Raw genomic sequence first — 17,984 nt, forward strand, 5'->3', positions numbered from 1 at the left:
TTTTTTGACTAACCTCCGCCCACAAAAAAAGGGGGCGTGGTCTTGTTGCGCTCCCATGGAGAAGAGCAAGAGTTGCGTTTGTAGAGTGTCGTCGAAACAGTGTTATTTTCATCCCGCTGTCCAGTCACCTTTGTTTGGCCTTCCCAGGGATGCTGTACTTAGAGATCAATGGTTACAATTTATGTTTAACTCGGTTCCCGAAAATTATAATTGTGGTATCCTTACTGCAATAGTTAATGTTGGACTGCAGTGCACATAATGGCCACAAGAGGGGACTATGTTTATGTATATGGCTGTTTTCCGTATGAGGTACTCTTCTGAGTGAGTGCTAACGTTGTACATTTTCTGTCGCTGCTTGTGGAGATTAAAGAGTTCAGTCTCTCGGGAATTATTGTCTTTTGTGTTCATTCGGCACAACACCACAATAATGTAATGTAAAACTATGTGCAGCACACGTTATGGTAAGAGGCGTGACCTTTCCGGGCAAGGAGCGCTAAGCTGCTGTCGAATCACAACACAGGAACCGCTGGCACAATCAGAAATCGTTGCGTATTTCTGAAGGAGGGACTTCATAGAACAAGGAAGTCATCAGCCCGTTTTTATGACAGTGGAAACAGCGGTATACAGATAAGTAAATTATGTGAAAAATACTGTGTTTACACGCGAAACATGAACACATGTTATATTGCACACTATAAACACAATCAAAGCTTCAAAAAACCACGAAAAACGGGACCTTTAAATGATTGGAAAAGTCCTGCATACGTTACCAGATAGAAGTTTCACCGGAAGAACATATTTGATTAAGAATTACAAGTTTAAAACTAATTTAAAAAAAAATACATTTCACAATAAGATTGATAACATGCATTTAAACTTACCCCTGCATAGAACATTTTGTTTCTGAATCGGCTGTTAAATTTCTCAGGGTTGGCCTCTGTGGAGTAAGAGGACAAACCATCATTAATCTCAATTAGATTTAGTACCAATCTGTCCTCGTAAAAGAAACTCAAGCCTTTAACTCTCACGCAACTGCTGTCTGGCTAATAAATAGCGCGCCTTTACACCAACCTCGAGATTCGTGGAACTCTAAAGTCACATGAGCATCAAACCCCAGGCTGAAGTAGTTATTGAAGACGTCTAGAGGGAGCTGTGGAGCAGAAAAACATTGATCACTCTTCAGATTATACAGCTGTTGGTTGCACATAAAACAGCACTGCAGCACTCTTACCTTGTCCGTCACCTGCTCATCTCTCTCCTCTGGGCCTGCCTCTGGGTTGGGCTTTACAATAAGGTTCCATCGATCCAGCTGTACAATATTCCCATCCTCAACGTGAGACAGGATTTTACTCAGAGGTTCATCTGTGTAACCCTACATGCACACAGTTGTACAAGAAATGCCCATTCAGCAATCAGTGCTTACAAATGGAGAGTAAGCAGACTCTGCTACATGAATTACATTAAAATTTACTACGGAGGAACATGATAAAGTTGTTCTGATTGTTTGGGATGAATGTGTCTGAATGTGCAGATTTCTGACAGAACTTCCACTCACCCCACCCCAGTTTAGAGTCCTAGCAAGATCATTTCCTGTGCCCAGAGGAAGTACAGCCACAGCAGGAGAAGGGTTTAGCTGCAGCTGATCAAGAGCGGACAAGATCCAGCCCACCTGAGATAAAGCAGAGAGAGAGAGAGAGAGAGAGAGATGCATAAAATGCCCAAAACTTCATTTAAAAAATCCATAAATAGTCCTTATCACAAAAAAAATGGCAAAAGGCATATACTATCTGAATTTCAAAATAGTTAAAGTTAAATATCTTGCTTTGTAAAATAGAACCACACAGGAAAAAACTCAATATGAATATATGCAGTGTTTAACTTAGAAAACTGCAGTTCAGCAGGGTGGAGGATGGGTGGATTTAAACTCCTTATTTCAGTTGGACTTAAGGCATTATTCCTAATCTTCTCTCTCATGGATCAAAGTCAGTATATCAAATATGACTGCGTTCAGATCCCACTTTAACACTCTTAATTACTCACACAAATGGATTACGGAGATGTGACAGCATGGGGTAAACCAGGACACACACATCAGCATTACATGTCAGAAAACTCCTTAAACACATGACTCATCTGAATAGTGTCACAGTATTATGACTCAGGAGAATCATCACTTCTACCGCTCAGAGTCTGGAAGATAAGACTGTAGTGCCTACACACACACACACACACACACACACACACACACATTCACTCACCGTGCCATCCCCACCACAGGCCAAAATTCTCAAGTTGTGAACTTTGCGATACATCTCCAAGCTAAAAAAAAAATCCATGGACATACATGTAAAAATATCAATGTATGACGTAATGTATGACAAAATAATCACAATATATTTTTTGACCAAATTTTGCAGCTCTATACTGTTAATAAATACTTTTCAAATAAAAACATATCAGAATTAAAAAATGGAGTGTAACCATTAACTGACATCAGAGAACCTTGAACAACTTCAAATCTTGAGTAGTACTTAAAAAATAAAATCAAACCAAAATTTATTCAGACACCTTGAACATTTCATTCATTATTAGTTTATTCACTATAGTTTAAAAAATGGTAATAAAATATGACAAGATCTAAGTGTGTGTCAGAAAAAAATAATCTTAATTATGTCAGATAACACGTACTGTTTGCAAAACATGGTCAGGTCAAAGTGTCTGAATAATTTTTGGTCCCAAATTTTCATCAATTTCACTGGTAGTCCACTGTATGAAGAATTTTTGGGTATAATATGTCACAGTTTTATTTTGCTATCCTCACTTACACAAATGAACTATAGTGTCCTGCACCCACTAGTAAAAAAAATATAAAAAATTATATCTGTCTGAATAATTTTTGGTTTGGCTGTATATCAAAAGGGCTAGGCTGACAAAAATGTTTGAGAAGCGTAGTTCTGAAGCATTCCACATGCAAGTACTGACCCTTCCTGAGGACCCCCCTGACTGAGATCAAAGACCTGCCGAGGGTTCAGATACCACAGAAAGGACTGGATGATTTTAGCTCCCTGAAAGAAAGAGAGCAGAAGAGAATAGTTCATATAGGTGATTATTATTTTTATGGTTTATTTAATTGTTGGTAATATAATTACTATTAAATTATTATTAATATAGAAGGTATTTATAATACCTGGTTTCCTCCACTCTTTGGGTTTACAAACACCAGCAGTGGCTTCATGAGTTGAGAGGGAATAGGTCTCACTATGAAGGGCTTCCATCGAGCCTCCTGGAAGAAAGAAAAAAAAAAAAAAAGAAAAAGAAAGAAAGAGGGAGGGAGGGAGGGAGAGAGAGAGAGAGAGAGAGAGAGAGAGAGAGGGGGGGGGGGGGGGGGGCTTAGATAAAAAATCTAAAGTCCAAAAACATGTTGCTTCTTTAATTGTATCATCCTCTGGCAAACAAAAACTAATACTTGTTTGTTCTCATACCTCTGCTCCTTTCTTGCTGGATTTGCGTTTGAAAGATGCTCGTTTCTTCTTTTTGCTTGACTTTAGTGAGGACTACAATTGAAAAACAGCACAATAACATTACTAAAAGTTCAGCACATTCATTAAAAACAAACGGGTAAACTACCAGTGGAGATTTCAGTATAAAAATGCTCTCTGTTTCCACAGTTTCTGAGTATTTAAAATCCATACAAAACACTTATGGATTTATTTATTTTAGTTCTTAACAGCTATTTAATGCTGTATGTATCATACATTTTGTATGTTGGAGTTTAAAAAAAACAATGCTTTTGTACAAGTAATACAATGCTACGCTTTGAATAATTTACAGAATTCCTTAGGGTTTGCACTGGGTTGTAGGTGTTTACATCTAGCATTTTACATTTAATATAGCCATAGAGATGCTGATAGCACTGCTAATTTACAGAGCACAAATTCAATTTATTATCGAATTCAGTTTGTGGGGTTTTTTTCCATTCAATCGCTCACTAACAACCATAAAAGAGAAGTAACAGAGTATAGCATATACCTGAGGTCGGCGAAGCCGTATGATCCAGGTAGGAGGTACTATAACGGCGGCGTGTGCTCCTAATGAACACGGTTCTTCTATCTGCTGCAGCATGAAGCATGTCACTTTATTATGATACTGCACACAGACAGAGAAAGAGAGGAAAGTTACACACATTTACATACTCTACAATACTAAAGCACACCAATGAATTCAGCCTGAAAGACTTACTGCTTGTTTGCACCAGGAGCAGCTAATGGCTACAATCTCTTTACTGTGAAAGGCAAATTTCTGCTGAAACCCCTGTAGGTGAAGATCAGACTCTGTTAAAGACTTTAAAAACTTAAGATTTTATTCATTAGCCTTGTGAAATGTGATACATGTCATTTCTCATATATATGCCATAACACTCTTCTTGTGATCCATCCTACTCACCTTTCCACACTGTTTGCATTTGCCCTCTTGTCTTCTCCGATGGACCCAGTGGTGTCGCACTATTGCAGGCTGTCATAAAAGCAAAACACAAGATCTCATATAGCTGTCCCATCCATAGATTATGACAATCTGTGTTAAAAATGCGACATTAAGCCAGTCTAATGTTGTGAGGTTATGCTCTGGGGTCAAGATCAAGATCAAATCTGAAGTTAGGGATATGGTGTGACGTGAACAGAAGCAGACAGCAGAACAGAAATCATGGGAATAGAATACTGCTGGAGATGTATCTAAAACTGTGTACACTTGTATTTGAATGCTATGATGCAATGCCTATATGAATGTGGGCAAATGTATGCTTAAATTCTTGGGAGTTATATAGGGTTAGAATTGTTTCATATTTCCAAATAAATAGATTATGTGGATGCGGATGTATGCGGATGTGGATCAGCACACACATTTGTGAATTCTGACACATTTCTAGCATTGTTGTGCACACAAATAGATGGACTCCACCCACCGTCAACTCAAGCTAATCTGATATTGGCAAATAAAACAGATTTATTTAATTTAAAGATAACTCACCACTGGCATTATGGGCTATTAATGAAACTTGGCTGCCTATGCAGCAGAAAAGCTTTTTTTTTTTTTTTTTTGGTGCTTAAAAAAAAAAAAAAAAAACAGATTAAAGGGGCTGTGGATGCATGATTGGTAGTTTTCCCAAGAGCCCTGGAGCTGTCAATAGCTGACAAATCTTGTTGACAAATAAATGAAGATATCTCTGTGCAGGTATTACACATTGTTCATTTACATATACTACTGATATTGTAACAATACAAAGTTTGTTGAAAATCAACGAACTAACATTTTAATTCATTTTTGTGAAATTCATAACATATATCATGTTTTTAAACTTATTTACAATTATTTGTGGATGAATATCTTATTATTTGAAAAAAATATTAAACAATTCAAACCGCATAGGGTTAAGGTTAGTTTATATCAATTGTAATTAGCTTTATTTAAAACAACCGAAACGTATAATCCCTCATTTATATAACCAAGTAAAGATGCCATCATAGTTGGGTGAGAGTGTGTGTGATACCTGTGTGATAGAGGTGTGTGCACTATATTTAGCTGCAGCACCTCTCATTTGCTCCAAAGCAAGGTGACCTCTGAAAGCTCTGCGTCGCCATGTGCGCTAACCCACCAAGGCAAGATGAGAGATAGGAAGAGAAAGGGCACACAGAGGAGCAGAAGTGCAATGGAGAGATAGGGATGAGGAGACGAGGGATGGATTACAGCAGTGAGCGCGACATAGGGGACGTGTAAAAGGAAAACAGAGGGTAAAATGGGTAAAATCAAGATTTAAAGATGTAAACAGCAAACAGTAGTGCATGTAAAAAGTCTGGGGTTACTCAGACATCTGCATAACGCTAAATTTAAACTAGGGATGCACCGATACCGTTACCAGTATTGGTATCGGCCCGATACCAAGCTCATGTACTTGTACTCATACTCATAAATATACCCCCAATACCAAAGACCGATACCTCATGTGACGTAACGGACAAAATTTTCCGTGCACAGAGACACCGACGGCAGCAGCAGAAACAATGTCAGCCTCAGAGGTGTGGAAATACTTCAAAATTAATGATGAAAACGCACACATTTCGAACAGCATGCTTTCTATCACAATTCGTTTTCGATTAGTGAAAGCGGGATAGGCGGAATCACGCTGATTGACACACCAGAAGCGCTCTCTCTCTTTCTTGTGCGCAATCCTAGACAGCGTGCAATCAGTTCTCCTTGAGCCTGAATGGTCAATTGCACACATAGTTGTCAAAATGTCCATTGTGTGGAGTATCTCACATAAATACAGTCAGTTATGGATTAAGTGGAAGTAAACATTTGGGTGAAAACAGAATATGTGTGTCAGTATCCATGGATTTGGTCTTAAAGGGACTGTAGCCTATATTTGTCATTAATGTTAATAAAACAACAAAAGATGTTAAACAAATGTGTCTGAAAAACAAGTTTATTTAATTTGTATCTGTATAGTATTTGTTGAATTGATTGTAATTTGTTTGTACATTTCTTTTTATATAACAACAATTAATTACCACATTGCTAATTATGCACTTTGAAGGTTATTGGACACTGTGAAATGTTTGTTCTTGAAGTTTGTGACAAGCACATAAAAATTATTACTTTTTTCATTAGAGTATTAATAAAGAAGCTGTCCTACATTCATTAGTCTCACTGTGTTGTGCTGGGAAAACTGCATCACCAAAAAAAAAAAAAAAAATGTAATAAATGTATAGGCATCGGTATCAGTAACGGCGAGTATTAGAAAAAAATATCAGTACTCGTACTCGATCCTTAAAAAATGGTATCAGTGCATCCCTAATTTAAACTTAAATAAAAAAAAAAGGGAAGCTTTTTATCTTAAAATTTAATATAGAAATACAATGACAAAAAAAACTTCTCAGAACACCGCTGTTGGCTGTTTATATCGATCTATGAAGGTTTAACGACAATTTGTTTGACAGAATTGGAAAACAGACAGAATGGGAGAAATATTAAGAAAACAAAGAAAGGAAGAGGAAAAGAAGAAACTCACTTCTCGGATGTTCCGCGATCCTGATTCCCTGAAAGATGGTTTACATCTGAAGTTTATCTAAAAGACAAAGAAAAAAAATCACATTTTTTACATTACTATTAAGTATTTACCCTAAATTAAACCTCAACAGCTCAGTAGCTCATCAAAACCTCAAAACTGTTGGATTATGTTCCAGAAAACATGCTCAGATTTGGAGATTCCCCACAGAGATCAACAAAAAATGTATATGAGAATAGAACAAAAAACAAAAGCATCACTTTCCTTACCATCTTATCTGAGATTGTTAGCCTGGTTAGTGTGAAGTATGATTAAAATCATCCCTGATCAAACATCATTTCACCACAATGAGCCCCATATACCAGACATAAACTGTCGAAGACACCAGCCAGAATCAGAACTGAGAACACACAGAATCTGTGCCTCATGGATAAAATAAAACTCCACCCAACAACCTGACATTCACTAGCCCAATCAGAATGAAAGTGATTAGTGAGAAAAAGAATATGTCTGGCAAGAAAACCTTTCTGCAGTATACGATTAGAACCAGCTTTTGTCTAAACTACAAACCAATGAGGTTATCAAAAAGAGACAAAGGATGCCCCCTTCACAGTCTGGATGGACTGAGAGCTAAAGTGGCTCCAGATGTTAACAGGACAATGAGTAAGTTTACATGCACATTCTCAACCTCATTTTACTTAATAAGCCGACAATGCATAGTGGTTTTTGCCCCTTACGCCAGATTTTTGCCCCTTAAGCTAGATTTTTGCCCCTTACGCCAATTTCACCCGGCATGTAAATGCATTAACCTGCTTTCTGTCAGCTTATTGAAGTGTGCATGTGTGATATGTGACAGGAAGGCGTGCTGCATCCAGACAGAGTAAATGTTTTGCAGTAAGGGAGGAGGAAATACATTGCAAACTCAGAATCTTTCTTGACTCAAAGAATTATAAAAATGTGTTCTCCTCTCATGCAGCAGAAGTAGAAGTGGTACAGTCAAAATGCTGCATCTGTAATGAGAGGATAATATATGACCCCTAAGTTTCCCGCTGACACGTTGCAATACTGTTCTTCGGTTTTTAATGCTTTATTTAACATTACAACTGACATAACAAATGAAACTCTGAGTCAGATACACAAATTATTACGTTTTGACGTCACTACTGGGAAATAACCTGATTTATTATTAAAGTCATGTAAACGCAGTCTATTTGAGTTGTCTGGTTATTGGTTTGCATGTAAACCTGGACAACAGATTATTTCAATAAGCTGATTTTTGTGAGTTATCGGCATACTGGTGTGCATGTAAACGTGCTCATTGCTCATTGTTATTTGGGTGTTCTAGGTTTATCAGGCCAGACAGTCACCAGTCTTTGCTAAGATCAGATGTGTGAGTGATCCATTAGCCCCAGTTGAGTCTGAGAAAAAACCAGAGGGTTTCTCACTCTGAATGACGGATCTTTGAGAGGCACCTCATGAAGCCCCTCCCCCTGAGGTGGAGCATTCCAGTCCAATAACTGAAGGGAGGAACACGTATGGTCTGTGATGCAGTGTCAGATCACATCTCTACCTTTGTGTTGCCATTAGAAATGTTCTCACCTTCTCCAGCTGTTCAATGCAGATGGAGTGAACTACGATCTTGCAAGCAGCACATTTTTTCCGAGCAACAGACTTTTGCTGTGAAAAACAGGAAAAGAGACATCATTAGATTCAGACTCAGACTGAGGTCACAGGTGTTCTCCACTTGATATAAGTTTAACAACCAAAATAATTAAATCAAACTTGTTTGATGCGCATAATTCCAAAGTTAAAAAGTACAAATCCTATGCATTCTGTGAGCAAGCCACCAGGGAGCAGCATTATACTAAGAGATAAAAATATAAGAGAAAAAGAGAAGCGGTGCAAACGATAAATTCTCATTTCCCTTTTAACCATCAATCTATTTCTATCCTCTCTCTCACCTTCTTTTCATATTGTTACAACCCGTCCCAGTCTAGGGGTTGGACGGATCAGTAACAAAGAAATAAAGTAAATAATAGGATAAAGTAAAGTAAATATAATAAAATAAAGTTATAAAGGATTTAAATTAATGGAAATTCCTCCTCTCCTGTCCCAGCTCACAAGAATCACAACGTTTTGAAACAAAAACTCTTTTCTTTATTTTCTTTTCACAAATCAAAAATGAACAGAAGCATTTGCTCGGAAGGGGGACAAAAGCCAAAACAACAAACAAAAGGGAATCTACCTAAGTTTAGAAAAGCTGACTTACCTAACAAATGAAATATAAACAAAAGTACAACACACTTCCCTAACTCCCCAACTAAACCATAAACAGGAGAAAACAAATTGCACAAAGTAAAAGTGGCGCTCCCCCGACCTACAGCTTCGCATATAATAAAGGGGATTAAAGAAACAAGTGTTATAGATAAGAGTAGAGTTAAATGATGAGATAGAGCAATTCTTACTGGGTATTGTTTGAAGTCTCCGTCACACAATTAGCAGTTCACTCGCATTGACAACCACAGTATCAGTTACACCATTACATAGTTAGTAACATAGTTAGTTATCCCATCCTTTATTCTCTCTCATCTGGAAGACATCATTCAAGATATCTCATCTCACTTTTGTCCCTCTATTTACTTTCTTCTGTACTTACTCACTCTTGCATAAAGAGGGGCTTATTCTGGCATTCCTTTATATATAAAACACACACTCACCAGTGACTTGGCGTAACAGTGCTGTTCTCCGACGTAACAGAAGTCCCCAGAGACATTTGTCTCGAACCAGATGTGCTCTCCATATAGAGCTGATTCCTGCTCAAACACAAAGCCTCAAATTAATTGTGAAACTGAAGAAAGAAACTATAGGTTCATCAACAGTACAAAGAATAGAGATCTGGGGCCGTGTTCACAAAACATTTTATCTTGCCACTAAGAGTTCTCCTAAATAGTAGTAAAAGTTCTTAGCTAAGAGTTTTCTCTTAAAACCTATTCACAAAGCTGCTGAGACAAACTTTTACTAAGGAATAGAGAGAAGTCTTAAGCTAAGAGTAAGGGCGGGGTTGACCTCGTTGCTTTGACCTCATTAGGGGGCAGTCATGGCCTAATGGATAGAGAGTTGGACTTGTAACCCAAAGGTAATGGGTTCGAGTCTCAGGTCTGGCAGGGATTGTCGGTGAGGGGAGTGAATATCCAGCACTCTCTCCACCCTCAATACCACGACTGAGGTGAGACCCTTGAGCAAGGCACCGTACCCCCAACTGCTCCACGGGCGCCGCAGCAATGGCTGCCCACTGCTCCGGGTGTGTGTTCACGGTGTGTGTGTGTTCACTGCTGTGTGTGTGCACTTGGATGGGTTAAATGCAGAGCACAAATTCCGAGTATGGGTCACCATAATTGGCCACACGTCACGTCACGTCACGTCACGTCACGTCACGTCACGCCACGCCACGCCACGCCACGCCACGCCACGCCACGCCACGCCACGCCACGCCACGCCACGCCACGCCACGCCACGCCACGCCACGCCACGCCACGTCACGTCACCCACCCACCCACTCACTCACTCACTCACTCACTCACTCACTCACTCACTCACTCACTCACTCACTCACTCACTCACTCACTCACTCACTCACTCACTCACTCACTCACTCACTCACTCACTTCACTATGGACTATGCCCACAGTGATTGGCTGATGGGGGAGGAGTCGGCAATTTAATTATAGAAATATTGTAGAATGAGGTGTCATGTTTCCATATTAAAATAAAGGTTTTAAAATACAAATGTTGCCCTATTCAAATAAATATTTTTTAATAAAAATGTTGCCATGTTCAAATAAAGGTTTTAAAATGTAGGTTAAGTGTCACTAGTAATTAAACTAGTATATACAGTTAATTGTGGAGTGCCTCTTGGATGTCTGCATCTCAAGAGAATGCAAAATGCAAGCGACAAATTATGTTTTATAAACAAAGTTTGGGAGGAACACATTCAAACGGTCTATCTAATCAGCTCAAGAGGAGGAATATATACACAGACGAGTGCCGACTCACCTACAGTCGTCAGTTTTCTGCATCCCTCCGCCACCCCGCTCCTCACTCTCGGCTGGGGATACGGGGAGAAGTTTGGGTTTGGGCTAAATTCCAAGCTCTGAGCCCTCTATCCCCTTGGACAGCACACCAAATACGCTTATTATATATTTTTTTACTCTATTCAATCATTTGTAAAGGTGATCTCATGAAAACCACTGCCATAGGTAATTGGACAATATTTATTTATTTGTTAAAGATTTATTTTTGGCATCTCATCGTAGATTCAAATTCAAAATGTATTGCATTTATGAAGAAAAAGTTCAGCACCTAAGGCTCTATCGCTATTGCCTCAATGGTGTACAGTGTCTTTAGGTGGATTAGGACTGTTTGTGATTTGGTCTTAGTGACTTAGAAGTCCTCTTGACTACTCCTATCATTTCACAGATTTAGGAGCTAGTTTTAGTGCTAAAATGCTTTGTGAAATACTCTTAGAGCAAAAATTTGGGACTCCTAAAATTAGGACTGACACGCCCATTATTTTTAAGAGTTTCTCCTAAATCGGCAATTTAGGAGCTACTTTTAGCCTTAAGGTGTTTTGTGAATACGGCCCCTGAAGTCTAGATTATTTGGGTTTGTGTTACTTACACTCCAGTCCACTGTGCTGCGGATTTCTCTGTCCGTTTCCCCCTTGGCCAACACTGCAGCACTGGGCTGGCATGAGAGATGCTGGAGACCAGACTTCGCAATGGCCTTCCTACAAACAAATAAAAATAGACAGGTCCCATAAAACATCAAGCAATAATGATAAACAGAAACTCAATGTATAGCCTGGATGTACACATACACAAAGAAGGACAGTAAATGTGTCTGGAATAAACCTCTGAAAACTTTCAAATAACTTGGAACTGAATGATGACATTGTCTTCTTCTTTATAAATGAATTGAATAGTTTGCATCCTTGACTGCTATTTTCCTTTTTATTTCTATGAAGGTGCTTTGAAATAATCTGTATTGTATAAAGACCTATATAAATAAAGGTGACTTGACTTGTTTAGCAGCGTGCCCCACATGTAAACCACTAAAAACACTAAATATGCCTCAAAAGAAGGTACTTCAGTTTGAAAAATTAAAGGAGCAAGAGTAAAAAGAAGAGTGAAACAGAGACAGTACACTGAACCCTTGTGTTTAGCTCCTGATAATCATAAAATAATCACACAATTGTGCACACAATTGAAGTTATAGTTCACTACTGTAAGTGTCAAAATGTCAGAAAGCTAAGAACCAAACAGAAAAAGGTCCACTATCATTCACCTCACTAATGACAAATATAGAGGAATTACTGTTGGAGTGTTTGATGTGAGGATACAATAGGACTGAAATTATGTAGTGCTAATGAAAACCTTTTTTTTTTCTTCTCTAATCACATTTGAAAAGGGACATATCTACTCTTCCACACACCCACATAAACAAAAAATATTTAAGTGACAGAAAAGTACAAATATATCTTTCATTTGTATATAAAAAAAAAATAAAATAAACACACAAGCATAAGACATACAGCTGTAGTTAGGGCTCTACATACGATAGGAACCCGCTCCATGTGTCAATCTGTGGGTTGTAGTAAGTTCCCTGCAATGTGTGTGAAAGACTGAGATCTGGCCAGCAAGGGGAGCTCGTCCTGTACAGTGCAACTGGTCCTCGAGCTGCACAAGAATTTCGTCTCCCTTCCCACAATCCACCCACATTAGACAGCCCCTGTGCCTGACTGGTCCTACGGTAACGGCCATATAGCCCATAAGAGGCTGGGCTTCGATAAACGGCCTCAGCGGGAAGCAGGTGTGAGGAGTTTCGCCGCAGACAACGTGGTGCACGGATGAGGGGGCGGGGCTGAATGCTTTCTCCTGCCAACAAACCATGAGTCAACCATGTCAGACACTTATCAGACTCCGTCTCTAAGTCAATCCTTGCTTGCTCGCGCTCTTCCTGACTAGAGTCGCTATCAGAGAGAGAGGAGTATTCTTCTAGACTCTTATCCTCCCTTTCGTGGTCTTCGCTCATCTGCACCACACTAGCCAGGAGCAGTGACGGTCCCAGGAGCTGGGCATGAATACCGCGGTGTTTGGCAGCCTGTCTTCGACGGATAGCAAACCGCGGGGTCAGGAAGGCCGTTGCACCGCTCGACCTCCTCCTAGCGAAGCTTCCTCTACTGGGTTGTGAGATCCCCGCATGCACATTGCTGGTTTGGAACTGAACGCTAGACCTGCGTCTATGAGCCAGGCCAGCTGAAGGCAGGCCCACGCTGGAGCGCCGGCGTGCTTTACTCGCTGGAAGTGCCACACTGGAGCGCCTGCGCCCGTTTGGCTCACAGGCTTTCCGCCTGAAACGCAGGCCAAACAATGTTTCCATTGGATGCTATACGCCACGACTGATGTCTTCCCCAGAGGACGCTGTGGGCGCAAGAGTGAGTCGGTCAGCACATACAATACACAGGCTACAACATACAAAAACAAATGTGGTGTGACTGTCTCCACGAATGCAGTGCTGTTCCTTTGCCCTTTTTTAGTTGAAATGGCAATGATAGGATATCAGACCACCACTAATCACTCCAATCAGCTCTATTCAATTCCAATTCTCCTCACCTGTGTGACTTATTTAGTAGCTCAGACAAAACTGAAGAAAACCATCTGCCCTAATCCTCTGCATCCGAGTAACTGCCTGAATTGTAACCAAGAAAATGAAACCTCCTTTAATCAGCAATGCTACGTAAATGACACATGATCACAATTGATTCAGGAGTATAATGTAGTCATGATATACCTGACGGAGCTCAGGTAACATTACCAGGAGAAAGTGTATCTAACGGTGATATTTGTAAGTCATATCCACTCTCTGATCCCACAGAGTGACTTCTTAACAGTGCCCTTAAAGGGATAGTTCATCCAAAACTGTAAAATTCACTGGGGTCCAAAATAACAAAAAAAAATAAATAAATAAAATCTTTTTAAAAAAAACAAAAAAAAACTAAGTGGAGTGTCTGAATTATGAATCACTTCTCAAAAAAGTACAACTCACTACTCAAAATAAAACACACAAAGAATGCAAAATTGTGACTTAAAGCTTACAGACTATATTAATGCCACAGTTCAGTAGTAGAACAATAATTAGAAGATGAGAGATAATGCATTTATCTATAGTATAGACCTCCATCTTATTTCTACAGTGTATATGATTACGTGCTGAACACTCAATGAATAAAATGGGATTAATGCTCATAAACAGTTATTATTTAGCACCTATCCATATCAAAAGACCTTAACTTCAATTAAAACCAACATGACCATCCAATGAACCACACAGGAAAGAGATATTATAGATAATAATTATGTTTCTTACAGTAAACAGTGTACTGTACATTATCTCTATATCTAAAAAAAGTATTATTTTGTAATTGAATACACAGACAAATGAAGTATACTGAGTCTAAACAATACCAGAAGATTATAGATTAATTTCTGCAGCCTATAAAAACAGTTGTGTGTAACTCAGGCACCACAGTTTGATTTTGTCTGAAAAAGAACTTAATGTTTCATAAGTCATATGAGCTCACAGACCTTATCGGATTCCCACACTGCTAAAGGTCACCAGTGAGTAACAGTGTGTCAAAAATATACAACATGACTGACATATTATTCTGGAATGCAAATAAACGATAAGAGAAGAAAAATTAATTCTGTAAATATGCATTTTCCATAAACAGAAGTCCACGAATATCAATTTAAGCAAGATTTTAAAGTGTCAGTCATGTGTTTTCCTGGTGGAAGACACTAGTGCTAATGTGTCTTTTATAATGTACATGGATAAAAACTTGTCTACAAAAGTATACTATAAGAGACTACAAGAAAATGTCTATTGATCTATGATCACAGCAGCCACTTAAAAAGTTTTATTCAGAATCTTCCAAGTCTTTACATTTTTTTTTGTGATTTAAAGTGTAACTTTGCCAATTTTCAACCCGCTTTGTGCTGTTACAACGTCGTTAGTATATGTAAATGAACAATGTTTACTCGTTTTTTGTTAACTGGACCAAGAAATTCACTTTTATTTGTCAGCAAAAGTTTTGCATTTTGCATTATCCGGTGGAACTTTGACAGCTCTAGGGGTTTTGTGAAAACTACAGAATATATTTCCGCATTTTTGTATCCCCGCCCTCGTAAGTTGAATCAACAGAGGGTTATTAACCGAACAGTTACTGTAAGGGTAGGTTTTTCACAAAAAATTGTCTACTCTTTGAACAGCATTATGGAAAAAAATCAAACACTATGGCATCAGTGAGAGCGTTTTGCTTCGCAATGTTGGGAGGAACTGACAGAACTGCAGTTTCAGTTTTTCTCCTCCATGTGGCCTAAAACACTGTGTTTGTAATCAAGTCATCCAGTTTGAATACAGGGGTTTTTCAAATTTTCTGGTGCGGTGTTCTCTCCATACAGTATATACGATTCTTTGCAGCCTTTAGCCACTGCCTACAACATGCTTGATCCTTCACTGGAAACCAAAAATAACTAAGTCCCCCTAAATGTTTACTCTTTGATTTCTTGCACCTGGGAACAATACAAGTCAACACCATTATAATTAAAGGTTTGCTATGAAGTATTTCCTACTAAAGCAAGGTGGTATTTGACTCTGGTCAAGCGTTTCCATAGCAGACTGGTGGGAGTGGACTTGGACGATAACATGCCCAGACAGCAGCCTTTTTTCTTTGTTTTCACTAGTCAGGTACATAACACTGATTTCAAAACATTTTTCACCTCTCTACTTCATATAGGCAGCCAAGTTTGATTGAAAGCTCATTTTCCAGCAGTGAAGTACCCCTTTAAATTTAATATAAATGATTTCTAAAAATACCTTTTAGTCGCCAGATAATTAGATGTAAAAATGACAGTGGCAGTAAAACGTGTGTCTATGTCTTCAGTGTCACTCTTTGCTTCTCATTGCTAAGGTCAGTAGAAGTGACGATTCTAAATATGCGTGTGAAGTGTGAACTGTGCTCAGAGGAAATTGAGGTCAGTATACAAGAGCTGACAAAATGTACTACTTGGCTTTGTGTGGTTGTGTGTGGTCTTTACTTTAAGAAGGGGGCCTGGCTGAGCTGCAGACTTCCAATGATTTCAAATTGTGTCCCACTGCAATAGTCCACTTATACTGTGACTGTTTATGATTAAATCCAAACCAGCAACATGCACATTTTAACATATTTCCAAAGAAGAGACTTTGCAAAGAAGAAGGGCTGTAAAAGTAAAATGGGCAAACAATCGTTGGTACAAGTATCAGGTACTGTGGCCTTTGGTCTTTAGGTCAATGTTCAAAACACTTGCATGGCAGGATGTGGCAGGAACCTGCATAATATTTTAGTTACACTTCCCACTGTCATTTTTAGCTACATCTTTTTATCTCTGTGAGTGATAACGAAACTAAATTTTAGCATTTAACTTAGATCTTGAAGCAGATCAATCAAGAGCATATCCACACTTCCATCTTCTATTCCTTTAGTGTTTTCTATTTATAGGCTACAATATTCAATTCCATTTTTATATGCACATGCATCCACCTTTATTTCTTATAAGAAAACACTATGTTTCATAATATGTTATGCCAGCTTATGGTAATGCAAACTTCTAGTCTGTCTGTCCCAAATATCCCAAACATGTGTTGCTGGTCTTCATCTTCTGTCATACTGCCATTCTATATACTGCGAAACAGAGAGATGGAGGCACAGAAAGTGTGCGGGTCTGTACAAAAGGGCCGCCCCCTTACAACAGGGAATAAGACACGAAACAACTCAACACACACTCAACTCCGATATAGCGCTCAGAGGTCTGTAGGCTGAAGTCAGCAGAGAAAGAGTGGGTGAGAGAGACAGGCAATAAGGTTTGGATGACTCATGTAAGGTAAGGTTGTTGGACCGACATGTAACTGGAAACTTGACTCATTAAATTAAAGAGCAAAAGATGAATTCAAATAACACAAACTAAGTGTAGAAAGAACACAGTACTTAAATTTGTAGCTCTGAGTCACACAAAATCTTACACATGCACACACCACAAGGTCGGCTACCTGCCGACATCCCAGGATGACAGGTAGAGAGAGGGGTACATGCATTCTGCAGATATGTTTTCTTACATCTTTCAAATTACATACACTAACACTATTCTGCATGATTTGGCCAAAAAATTATATTGCTATTATTTTGTCATATACTCCAGTTATATTTCATCTCATGTGAAATCCTCTCATATTGCTGTTGCTCCTCCTAAAACATCCAGGCAAAAGTACTAAGATATTACACATGTATGCCAATAAAAAGAGTTAGTGTTCAAGTTTGTGTACAGACAGAAACTTGTACGAGATGGAAATATACACACATTCAATAGCCCGTTGTAAATTATTTCTTACATATTTACATCTTTAAGCATTGAAACCTCAACCTGTGTTTTGTTGACATCAGGTTTACAAATGCTTCTAATTCCATTTCTGCTATAAAAAATTACTAAATAAAAATAGGAAGAAAAACTGTAAACTCCACAAAAATGTTGGAAATTTTATGAATGTGAAAAGTAAACCTGCCACACACTGTGTTCCCAACCGCATATTAAGCAACTCATAGTACATGGCATGCAGGATTCACATACACTATGTGTGTGTTGCATCCCATTTGTGGGAATGAATGCACCCTGTCAGGTCAAAGTCCCTGTTTGAATGCTTTACTTTGTTAATATGTACACTAATATGATAACACATGTCCGGTGTTAGTGTGGAGCAGCATTTACAATAATCTGAGCAGCTGAAAACACTGTCGTGAGCTTAATACATATAAAAAACACAGAGCAGCGCTTCA

The 17,984-nt window shown here is 38.7% G+C and overlaps 1 protein-coding gene across 15 annotated transcripts in view; it reads right to left on the minus strand.

Moving 5' to 3' along the window:
• Positions 1-17,984, minus strand: part of dgkza (diacylglycerol kinase, zeta a) — a 116,624-nt gene that overhangs the window by 42,427 nt on the left and 56,213 nt on the right. For 4 of the 15 annotated variants that reach the window (XM_067402210.1, XM_067402212.1, XM_067402209.1 and 1 more), the window contains exons 2-19: positions 12,675-13,539; positions 11,738-11,846; positions 9,778-9,873; positions 8,660-8,737; positions 8,506-8,577; positions 7,064-7,120; positions 5,546-5,641; positions 4,444-4,512; positions 4,240-4,311; positions 4,030-4,146; positions 3,483-3,554; positions 3,188-3,283; positions 2,983-3,065; positions 2,259-2,319; positions 1,556-1,669; positions 1,232-1,372; positions 1,072-1,150; positions 882-937 (exon numbers count right to left, since the gene is read on the minus strand). In XM_067402210.1, coding sequence (XP_067258311.1) covers positions 882-937; positions 1,072-1,150; positions 1,232-1,372; positions 1,556-1,669; positions 2,259-2,319; positions 2,983-3,065; positions 3,188-3,283; positions 3,483-3,554; positions 4,030-4,146; positions 4,240-4,311; positions 4,444-4,512; positions 5,546-5,641; positions 7,064-7,120; positions 8,506-8,577; positions 8,660-8,737; positions 9,778-9,873; positions 11,738-11,846; positions 12,675-13,498 — 2,292 coding nt within the window. In that variant the 5' untranslated portion in view covers positions 13,499-13,539. Of the gene's footprint in view, positions 1-881; positions 938-1,071; positions 1,151-1,231; positions 1,373-1,555; positions 1,670-2,258; positions 2,320-2,982; positions 3,066-3,187; positions 3,284-3,482; positions 3,555-4,029; positions 4,147-4,239; positions 4,312-4,443; positions 4,513-5,545; positions 5,642-7,063; positions 7,121-8,505; positions 8,578-8,659; positions 8,738-9,777; positions 9,874-11,737; positions 11,847-11,970; positions 12,626-12,674; positions 13,540-17,984 lie in introns of those variants that run through there. The other 11 variants (XM_067402219.1, XM_067402222.1, XM_067402220.1 and 8 more) reach the window with 6 other exon arrangements.

This window comes from Chanodichthys erythropterus, chromosome 11, assembly GCF_024489055.1.
Source record: "Chanodichthys erythropterus isolate Z2021 chromosome 11, ASM2448905v1, whole genome shotgun sequence".
NCBI lineage: Eukaryota > Metazoa > Chordata > Actinopteri > Cypriniformes > Xenocyprididae > Chanodichthys > Chanodichthys erythropterus.